We start from the raw sequence: 10,854 nt of genomic DNA on the forward strand, positions 1-10,854 counted from the left end.
CCAGGCCCTCCTGCTTTGCACAATACACACGGTCAGTGGGGATGTCCACATTAGAGGCTTTTATTAGAGCACTGTCTACATCACCGTATGAAGGCACCACGAGTCGCTTTGAAGGAGTCTGAAGGGGGGCTGGTTTCCTGGGAGGGTCGTGGCGGGGGGTAAGGAACAAGTGGAAGGGAGACAGACCCGTGTGCTCTGGAAGCAGCTGATGCAGCCTTGCCTGCTGGTGCGGCAGGGGCAGGCAGCACAGAGCTTTGTCCTGGCACAGGAGAGCAGGCAGTGAGACGTCTCCTTTCCCCCCCCCCCCCACCGGAGGGGGAGAGCGGGCAGTGAGACATCTCCTCCCCCCCCGCCCCACCGGAGGGGGAGAGCGGGTGGTGAGATATCTCCTCCCCCCCCCCCCACCCACCGGAGGGGGAGAGCGGGCAGTGAGACATCTCCCACGCCACTCTGCCTCCCAAAATGGAAGGAGTGGACTTAGGCAGTGAATTTCCCCCTCCCCCCCGCACCATCCTTTTTGCACCACTAGGCTTAGTCCTGTGCTGGGGAGACGGGGCAGGGGGGCTTGGAGGAGTCGCAGCATGGAACAGCAGCTCTCGCTGCCCAATCCTGCTGAGGAAAGAAGCACTCAACCCCTTCAAGGGGCTTTAGCTCCCTCTCCCCCTGGCTGAACCTGGCCCAGGGCAGGCGCCTTGGCTTTTTGGGGCCTAGAGCTGGGCAAAGGGTGGCCAGTGTTTCAGCCCTGCGTGACCAGTCGGGATCCCCTGGAGGGGCCAGGGCCCTAGTGGAAGGCAGTCTCCAAATGGCTCTGCCTCCGAAGGGAGTCTGGGGGCATGCCTGATTGTCCCTGGCTGGGGGAGGGAGCTCAGGGCCTGGCCTGGGTCTCAAGGGTTCTTTGCACACCCAGAACTTGCCAGTGGCCCAGCTGCCCTTAGTGTTAGACACTCGAACTCTTTGGCCAAAGGGTGTCATAGAAACCCCACTCACCCCCAGCCCACGAGGCCATGGGCGTGTGTCCCAGCTGGGAGCTCAGGGAACAGGAGGTGGGAAGCTGCAGAGCATCCGTGGGGAAGGGCCTGAGCTGCAGCATCAGACGTTCTCCGAGCTGCCCAGCGAGGAGGGATCTGAGCCTGCCGCTTGGCCCCGCTCACAGGGTGAAGGAAAGGTCTGCTCCACCCACAAAGCGCGACTGGACACACGTCTGCAGGGGGAGCTGGACCTGGAAAAGCTCAATATCAGCCATCCTGATCCCATGGCACATGGAGACATCCAGGCTCTTCAGCTGTCTGCACTCCCTGCTGATGGCCATCAGTGTCCTGAAAAGGAGACAAGTCAGGGATCTCTCCGCTCAAGACAGCCCCTTCCTCCCAGCCGGAGACAGGCAGGGCGACTCTCCCCGGCTGGGCCAGGTCTCTGGGGGAGGACCTCCCCCTTTGAAGGCCAGCATCAGAGGAAGGCCTTGCGATACTTACTGGCATGTGAGCTGGCTGCAGCCAGAGATGACGAAATGCTGGAGTCTCCGTAGAGAGCCAGCAGCCTCCATGAAGCCTTTGTCAGTCAGCTTTCCACAGTGACTCATGGACAGCTGCTCCAGGCTCTGGCAACCCCTGGCCACCGCTACCAGGCTGGCGTCAGTGATCTCTGGTAGCAAGCTGAGGGAAAGCTGCCTCAGGGCTGGGAAGCGGATAACCTAGATGGACAGACGGATGAGAGCCCATTGGGCAGAGCTGGCCTGAACCTTTCCAGAGTGTTACAGCCGTTGTGCTGGGACTCACAGGTGGGCACATCTTCACCACCGGCTCCCGTCCTGGGCAAGGCTTGCAAAGAAAACTTCAGAGCACAAAGTGTTTGGAAGGAGAGGAAAGGCGTCCTCAGCCCGGCTTCCCCCCAGAGCCGTGGCACCAGGGAGCTCTGAGGAATGAGGTCCTACCCCCGAATCTCTCCCCTGGGTCAGTACCGCTGCTGGGACTGTGCAGGAGGGGGTTGCTTTCTGCTGGCAGGACAGCTTCTAACCCACGCAGCCTGGCGCACTGCCCACCCATCCACACTGCAGCTCCCCAGCAGCACTCAAAGCTGCAGAAGCAGATCGGAGACTGATTCCTCCACCTCAGTGCCCTGAGTCACGTGGGCACCTGGTGGGCAGTGGTGACACAATCCGGTGCTGAGAGGGAGCTGTTAGCGCCCGGCAGCGTTTCCCCTGGTGTGTACACAGGAGCATGCAGCCCAGGAGGATTTCTCTCGAGTACAGGCTGCATATGAGGGACAGCTGCTGGGCTGGCTGAGCCCCAGTCCACAGCCGGGCTCTCCATACCTTGGTGATGCTGGTGTCAGTCAGCTTGCTGCAGGCCATGAGGTCGAGCTCTTGCAGATGCTGTAGTACCTGCAGGGAGACTCGGGGCTGCTTCTGGGACTCCTTCCAGGAGGAGTCGCTGAGGGCCTTGGGATCCTGCTCCAGGTTCTGCAGAGGCGGCAGGAAGAATCCCATGTTACCAAAATTCCTGCTGAACTGGGGCCCTGTGTCCTTCTGCCAAGAAAACAGACATGATGCTGAGCCCAGGGGGCTCTCGGCCTCCCATCCTCTGCGCTGTGTCAGGGACTCGGCTGGGTGTCCCAGAGAGAAGAACAACCCCACACACGTTCCCGTTCCACGCCGGCTCCCCAGGTGCCGAGCTGTGACTGAGCTGCCAACATCCTCGTGACCTCACTTAATGTTGTGTCTGGGCACAGGCTGGCCCTTGGCAGCACTCAGAGAGCCCCTACTGCCTCGGCTTTCGCTCCACGGGCATCAGCCAGGCTCCTGAGCTTCGGGAGTGGGCTCTCACCTCTCTGCGATGGTTACACTCCTCTCTGGGCTCCTCTGCACCCAGGAGACCCCAGTCCGTCAGCTCCTTGCACCAGGCCAATCGCAGGACAGTCAGCCGGGGGAGGTGGGAGGAAATCGCTTGGATGCTCACGTTGGTGATGGAGACGCAAGAGGAGAGATCTAATACCCGCAGACTGGGGCTCAGGGACCTGGCCAGCGAGAGGACAGAGCTGTCCTGGGGAGGAGAAGGGAACGAGTGAGAAGCCAAAGAGCTGCACTGAGCATGCCAAACCTGCCCTGTTGGCCAGGCCCAGGAGCCAAGGCTCTGTGCAGGAGAGAGCCCCACACGGCCAGGGCCTCCCTGGTGGGGCAGAGCCTGGTGGCCCGGCTGCAGGTGAAGGGGTCTGGGACTGAAAGGCAGGGGCTGCCCCTCAGGGCCCTGCCCCCTCTGCCAATAGCAAGGATTGGGGAACTTACTCTGAGCAGAGAGCAGAAGGCAAAGCTGAGGGAGGCCAGGTTAGGCCGCAGCTCAGGGGAGGAGCACACTTTCACCAGCTCGCTGCCGCTCACGAGGCTGCACTCAGACAGGTCCAGGTTCTGCAGGCTCCGGAGCTCAGCAATGCCCAGGAAACCCCCGTCCGTCAGCCTCTGGAGCTTCCCCAGGCGCAAGCTCTGCAGGGCTCGCAGCCCTGCTGACACAGCAAGGGTGGCCCGGTCAGACAGCTCAGAGCACCCGGTGAGGTCCAGCGCAGTCAGGTGGGGCTGGTGCGTACAGAGGAGGCTGACGGCCTCGTCGGAGAGGTCCCGGCAGTTCTGCAGCACGAGTTCCTGCAGGCGCAGCCCCTCCACTTGCACCAGGGACCTCATCGCTGGCAAGGTGATGCTGGTGCCACTCAAGTCCAAGGCCCGGAGGCTGCTGGCCCGCTCCTTCAGGAACCGCAGGAGGTTGCGGAAGGACAGCAGGGCAGTGGAGTTGTAGTTGCTGGACCCGCGGTAGGGGTCAAACTCAAAGGTGAGGTGGCAGCGAGCCAGCGAGAGTCTGGCCAGGCGCGGCGCGCAGCCAGTCAGCCGGTTGAAACTGAGATCTGACAGGTAGCGCAGGCCGGCCAGGTTCAGCTCCTGGAGATTGGTCAGCGCTTCTCGGGCTTGGCCAATGGTCTCTGGCTTGGACAGCAGCGTCCCAGACATGAAGAGGCTGTTGCAGCCACTCAGATCCAGCGAGGAGAGGCAAGGGCAGGCAAGGAGGAGGTGCAGGAAGGATGTTTCGGTCAGGCTGCTCCCACGCAGAGACAAGCTCTGCAGATGTGGCCCCAAGTGACAGGAGACAGCCTGGATCACGTCCCGGGAAACGGTGGAGCCGTCGAGGCTGGTCAGGCTGACGCAGCTCACGCGACGTCTAGCCAGGCTCTCAATGGCAGCCAGAGAGGTGGAGGTGGCTGGGATGTTGTACAGGATGTTCTCCTGGAACCGAAAGGGGAGAGGCTATTGCCACGAGCACAGGACAGCCCTGGGAACTGGGGAGTGCAGAGCAAAGGCACCCCCGGTCCGGGACTCCAGGGAGAGATGGCTTGGGGGAAGCACTGGAGACATAGGCTAGCACAGGCCTTGAGGCCCAAAACCTAGGGTCTGGGGGCAACAATGGAGGTGCCCTAGGCTCTAGAGACACAGCCAGGGAACAGCTGTCTTCCCCTCCGCCCCTTAGTCGGGGCACACTGAGCATGTGCAGAATGAGGCGGTGAGTGCAGATCCCAGGGAGGACCATAGGCGTGCAAGCATGTGCACTGTCTGAGCACTGTGGAGTGGGGAGGGAGGAAGAACTGCAGAATGAGCCTGGGGGGAGCAAGTGCTGCAGTGAGCCGGGGGGGTGGAATGGGGCGAGAGCTGCAGGGTGAGTGGGGGTGGGGGACAGACTCTGGGGGGGGACTGCATTCAGGTACGAGCTTGGCCTGGCTCTGTAACTCTCCTGCGCTAAGAGTAAAGGGGGGTGTTACGAAGTTCCTTGCAAAGCTGCTGCCCTTGCTTTAACAGCCACACGGTGCCCAGGGGTTGAACTGCCACCCAGAGAGCCTACAGGCAGGTGGGGCCCTGGGAGACTGTGCAGAGTGGCTGCAGAGGCTTGGGAACTCTCAGCAGCCGCTCTGGGGCCTGGGGCAGCTGGCTGTGGGATCTTTTGTCCCAGGAAGGGGCCACACGAGAGGTCTTCCCTGAGGATGGTGCCCTAGAAGTCCTGCTGCTGAAGTAGCGACTGGACTCTGCCCAGAGCCAGCTGCTTGGGCAACACGTGGGATCCACAGCTGGGGTCCGATTAACACAGGCTTGTAACCATTCACACGGAGACTCAGCGGGACAGGGACAGTGGGCACACCGCACGGATGAGGGCTGCAGGGAGGGGTGGGCTTTACCTGCCGCAGGGAGTCCTGGGCCGCAAAGTACCAGGTGTGATTCACCATAGAGGCCTCCTTCCTGTCGGCGATGGGCAAGAAGCTGAGGATGTAGGTGATGACCTGGGAAGAGAATGGGAGAGGCATGGGGAAGGGCCCCAGAGCAGGACTTGTGCAGCACAGAAGAATTAGGGCATTTGCTGGGGAAGCCGTGTTTGGAGAACAGCAGTGCCTGACGTGCTCCGGTTTCTGAGACGCTGCTGTACAGTCTGTGGGCCGTGGCCCCGGTTTGTGCACTTGTCCTCTGCAGGAAAGGGGATTTACTGCACAGCACCAGCTCAGGGAAGGCAAAGCTGGAAAGGAATCATTTAAAAACTTCTGCCACGTGGCAAAGTCTCTGAAGGGCTGTCACACCCATCTTCCTGAACACGCCCAGAACGTCCCGTGCTCTGAGATTTCACTGCGATACAAATCAGGAACAGGGCCCCACCTATGCAGTGGTTCCACAGCCAGAGAACTGCATTTCTCACCGGGACAAAGAAAATCTTTAAAATAAGAACACAGCATAATTGATGCCATGATCATAGAATCACAGAATATCAGGGTTGGAGGGGACCTCAGGAAGTCAGCTAGTCCAACCCCCTGCTCAAAGCAGGCCCAATCCCCAACTAAATCATCCCAGCCAGGGCTTTCTCAAGCCTGACCTTAAAAATATCTAAGGAAGGAGATTCCACCACCTCCCTAGGTAACCCATTCCAGTGTTTCACCACCCTCCTAGTGAAAAAGTTTTTCCTAATACCCAACCTAAACCTCCCCCACTGTAACTTGAGACCATTACTCCTTGTTCTGTCATCAGCTACCACTGAGAACAGTCTAGATCCATCCTCTTTGGAACCCCCTTTCAGGTAGTTGAAAGCAGCTATCAGATCCCCCCTCATTCTTCTCTTCCGCAGACTAAACAATCCCACTTCCCTCAGCCTCTCTTCGTAAGTCATGTGTTCCAGTCCCCTAATCATTTTTGTTGCCCTCCGCTGGACTCTTTCCAATTTTTCCACATCCTTCTGTAGTGTGGGGCCCAAAACTGGACACAGTACTCCAGATGAGGCCTCACCGATGTTGAACAGAGGGGAACGATCATGTTCCTCGATCTGCTGGCAATGCTCCTACATATACATCCCAAAATGCCATTGGCCTTCTTGGCAACAAGGGCACCCTGTTGACTCATATCCAGCTTCTCATCCACTGTAACCCCTAGGTCCTTTTCTGCAGAACTGCTGTCGATCCATTCGGTCCCTTGTCTGTAGCAGTGCATGGGATTCTTCCGTCCTAAGTGCAGGACTCTGCACTTGTCTTTGTTGAACCTCATCAGATTTCTTTTGGCCCAATCCTCTAATTTGTCTATGTCCCCCTGTTTCCTATCCCTACCTTCCAGCGTATCTACCTCTCCTCCCAGTTTAGTGTCATCTGCAAACTTGCTGAGGGTGCAATCCACACCATCCTCCAGATCATTTATGAAGATATTGAACAAAACCGGCCCAAGGACCGACCCTTGGGGTCTGCCTGTGTCTGCGAGGTGCGAACTACCTTGTTCATTCCAATGGTTTCTGAGCTCTGAAATGCTAATCTAATTGTCAGTATGGTGAACTGTCTCACTCCAGACAATTTCAGTAGAAACTTCCAGCTCACGTTTGTATCCCACAATCCCAAACAGCCTCTCCCTCCTTCCCAGGAGGCAAAAGCCACAGCTGTTCCCTACCCTGGTGCCAAAGGAGTCAGCTTTCCCTAGACAACTTCCACAATATTGTGCTATACGGTCAACACAAAACTCTGAGTATGCTGTCAACTTTGAGACAATGCAAAATCAAATGATCAAATTCAACAACCCAGAGACGCTGCACTGGTTCGATGATTCGTTGTCTTATTTAATGAATCTACAGACCACCTCTCTGTTTGTTTTAATTTCTCTGAAGCTTCTGCCCAATTCCCAGGCTGCTGCATGGGAGTGCTGAAGAATTCAGATCAAGTTTCCCATGCACATGGCTCTGAGGAGAAATGAGGATTACCTCACCGCACCCTGAAGTGTGACCATTTCTGTGGTGGGACACAGCAGCTCAGCATGAACAGAGATGCTGCCCAAGCATTTAGGACAGGAAGTGAGGAATGCTTTATCCTAGTATGCTTGCAGACACAGTTCCCAACCTCCTTTGCACCCTGTAACATTTCATATCCACTTTGGCTGGTGCTGTCTCAAGGGTGTGCACTGACTGACAGAACTGAAGGAATACTCAGCACAGTTGTAGTGCAAGGAAGGCCAGCTGGGTTTAGGATTTTGTTTGGCTCCAGCAGAGAAGTTGTAGTTACTGAGTTTGAAACATCCGTGTTGTTTTCATTCCTTGATCAGAATCTTGTGACTGCACACTGAAGGACAGAGAGGCCCAAGAGTGGTTGGAAAAGCTTAAGTAGAAACAGCGTGGTCTGCTTACATGATGGACAAACCTACGTGGTCTGGGAGGGGTCTGTGATAGATTTGGAGCTGCCTGTTTTCATGGATCCACAGGAGACACTCCAGCTTTTAAACAGCTCCTTGGAAGGATCCCTTCACTGTGCCAGACCCGCAAGGGGTCTCACTGTTCCTTCAGAGTAGGCCAGGCAGCCTCAATGCTTCCAAGACTGAAGCTCTGGGCTCCAGCGCTCCTGCGTCACACCGTGAGCTCCGCCCAGCGAGTCTAACTGAGACAGACTCCTGGTCAGAGACCTTTACACTCTTCTGGGACCAGCGCACCTCAGCCAGTGTTTGCAGTGACATCAGGCAGAGGAGGCTTTGTTAGTCACCCAGAAGACAGCAGCGGGAAGTCCTTAGGTGAGTACAGACAAGCAAAGGTTAAGACATGGTCCATCCTGGCCAAGTCAGCATTCACCCAGCCACGCTGCTCTGGGATCCATTTCTGGCCCTCGCCCTCTGTCACCTCTTTGTCAGTCCCAGGTGAGAGCTGTTGAGTCTCTCCAAAAGCCAGCTCTGATCCCCCTCCTGCCAACCCATGCTGAGGTCACATGTTCCACCTTCCAGAGATTCCACGTCCTTGGGCCTCCCCTTGCCATCTGGATCCCCCACTGATATGGGTCAGCTTCAGCCAGTCCTTTAATGCTCCATTCATCCCACCCCAGGCAGTTCTGTGACACAAACTGCAGGGCTCCTGCTCTGCCCTAGGTGTAGAGTTAACTCTTTTGTGCCACGGGGTGGCAATCCACGCTCAGTGAGTCACTGCCATGCATATCCTTCATAAAACCATTACAGAACATTCCCACTTTGCACTGCATTAGGAACAGGCCACTGTGGGGCTTACCCAGCCAAATGTGGGGTGGGTCCCTGCAAGCACCTGAGAGCCAAGGCAAGAGCCCTTCTCTTGGCTGTTCGAGCCTGACTGTCGGCAGAGCTCACTGAACTGTTCTGGGCAACTGTTTCCAAACCCAGGAAACTGCCAAGAAAGGCCTTTGGCTGGCTCTAAGGACAGGGGTCGTGCTGGGGGGAAATGTTGTGGGGGGCAGACTGTTCCCCATAGGTAAGGACTCCAGATGTGTAGACTTTTGTTGCTGTAAAATCCCTTTTTCTCTTATGCGCTGCTTGGATCCTGTGGTCACACGAACACTGCTTTGGTCTGACAGAAAGTGTCACTAGCTCCCCAAGGGAAGACCCACAAGTGCCAAACCCCATCACACTGGCAGCGTGAGCATGGTCAGTCCACAGGGGGCTGCAGCCCAGGGCCTGGTCTAAGAGTGATAGTATCATCACCGCCGAGTCCCACAGGGGATCAAAGGCAGAGAGGGAAGCTGATGGAGGACAGGTAATAAAGGCAGATAAGCAGTCTGGAAAATTCTAGTGAAGCTGTTCTGCCAGTCTATTGCTTGTTTCGGTTTGGTACTTTGGACTCCGGATCATAGCAGAGCTGTACGTTAGCTACTCTTATCAGCATCCTTAATGACTCCTCTAAAGGGTGTTTCCACACAGCACTATACTCACTGTACAGAAGATGGCTGAATACCTTGTGTGCTTTTTAAACTTACACCAATCTCTTGATCCAAAGGTCTCTAACATAGACAGAGCCACATCCTGCAGAATGCTGAGCACTCTCAGCTCCCACTGAAGTCCAGGTTATCCAGTGAAATCAAAAGGAAACTGAGGATGCTCAACACCCAATAAAAGGCATGCAGCACCTTGCAGGATTAGCCCTTTACTGTGACACGGAACATTTGCTCTCCTTTGGTTGATTGAAATATACCTAGTGTCCACGCATAAAAGTGCTTCTATTGACTGTTGGGTGGCTAAGGAACCAGCCAGCCAGACCTGGCGTTCTCAGGGCTAAGCACCAGGATCACCCACCCTGTCCGAGGGCAGGTGAAAGTGCTGGCACAAAGCTGAGCACCCCAGTGGGGAGAGGGATGCCGTCAGGAGCAGAGGGCCAGCTCTGTTTCACAGCTCCCTTAGTTGGTAGAACTCCTACAGTTGGCTGAGCGATCCCCACATCTAAGTCCTCCCCGTAATGTCCCCCCTCATGTCCACAACCAACAAACATAAGTACATAAGAATGGCCATGCGGGGTCAGACCAATGGTAAGTTTGGACCACAGAAGAGGGTGTCTCAGGACTTCTGCTGAGTTAAAAGATCTGCACCTCTCAAGTGCTTTACCAGCACTAGTACCGTGGCTAAAAATTCCTTGGCTCAGCCTGTGTGCCTTGCTTTCCCGTCACATTGTCCTTGAAAGGGTCAAACTAGAAGCCAGAGTAACCACAGCTAAGGTGGGGCTCAGGGGCTGTGTGTGTATAGAGTTTTATGTTTCTTACTATAAACGAGGCTCTTTACAAGGAAAGAAAACAAGGAGAGAGGTGCTGGCCGATTTGGAGTTTTGCTAATGGGAATACTGAAAGGCTCAGGAGGTCTCAGGGATGAGGGGGGCAGCATCCCACATCCCAACAAGGGCCTCAGCCAAGAGGTCTGAGCCCAGGAGTGCCTGAGCCAGAAGCAGTGACTAGATTCTACCCAGAGCCAGCTGGCTGGGAAGCATGTGGGACCCTGCTTACAAAAGACTAGTGATCCGAGAGAAGGACCCTGAACAACTTACTGGGGATTCTAGCAGTTGGCTGTGGTAAAGGTGTGATAAGCCCTAAAGAGCCATTGCCCTCTCTGAAGCCAGGAGGGGGCAGCAATTCTGGTGGAGTGAGTCCCTGTCCCTGGAGAGCAGGACCTACGCAGGTCACACAGACCCCAGCAATAACATTCTAGTTGCCTATTTAGATGACACAGGCTGGGGCCTACTACCAACCTCAAGCCCAAGGAAACACAGGAGTGTTGTCCTAATCTGAACCCCAGTTCTAGTCATATGAACTCTTGTAACCTTCCAGACACTGACTGGACTTGGAAGTGCCCCCATCCAGCCCACTGCCATCCAGCCTGAGCCATCAGAAGGTGTTACCTCCACTGGGAGCCTTTGCGTCTCCATGCAGCTGCAGCTGCCCCTTTTTGGGACCCCCAGCACGGATTGCTCCTGCTCAGGCCCAGCTGCTCCCTTCGGATGGTCTGGACGAGCGCCTCGGTCTCTGGAGTCCGGACAGAGAGCTATCAACACCTGACGCTCTGCAATGCCCCCATCCTGTCTAGCCATCTGCCCTACTGCT

At 56.3% G+C, this 10,854-nt stretch overlaps 1 protein-coding gene across 2 annotated transcripts; it reads right to left on the reverse strand.

The window, feature by feature from the left end:
• Positions 1–44: 44 nt before the first annotated feature.
• On the reverse strand, positions 45–10,828 carry LOC144272957 (putative RNA-binding protein EEED8.10). Of its 2 annotated transcripts, none has more exons than XM_077831384.1 (7): positions 10,653–10,828; positions 5,206–5,307; positions 3,281–4,264; positions 2,823–3,038; positions 2,312–2,458; positions 1,473–1,690; positions 45–1,316 (listed from the first exon to the last, which is right to left on the reverse strand). In XM_077831384.1, the coding sequence occupies exons 1-7, from the start codon at positions 10,677–10,679 to the stop codon at positions 1,148–1,150; spliced, it is 1,863 nt and encodes a 620-aa protein (XP_077687510.1). In that variant the 5' UTR covers positions 10,680–10,828; the 3' UTR covers positions 45–1,147. The 2 variants fall into 2 exon arrangements, with proteins under 2 accessions (XP_077687510.1, XP_077687509.1); XM_077831383.1 differs by having other exon boundaries at positions 2,312–2,524.
• Positions 10,829–10,854: the final 26 nt, after the last annotated feature.

The sequence above is a fragment of the Eretmochelys imbricata genome, chromosome 12, assembly GCF_965152235.1.
Source record: "Eretmochelys imbricata isolate rEreImb1 chromosome 12, rEreImb1.hap1, whole genome shotgun sequence".
Classification (NCBI taxonomy): Eukaryota; Metazoa; Chordata; order Testudines; family Cheloniidae; genus Eretmochelys; species Eretmochelys imbricata.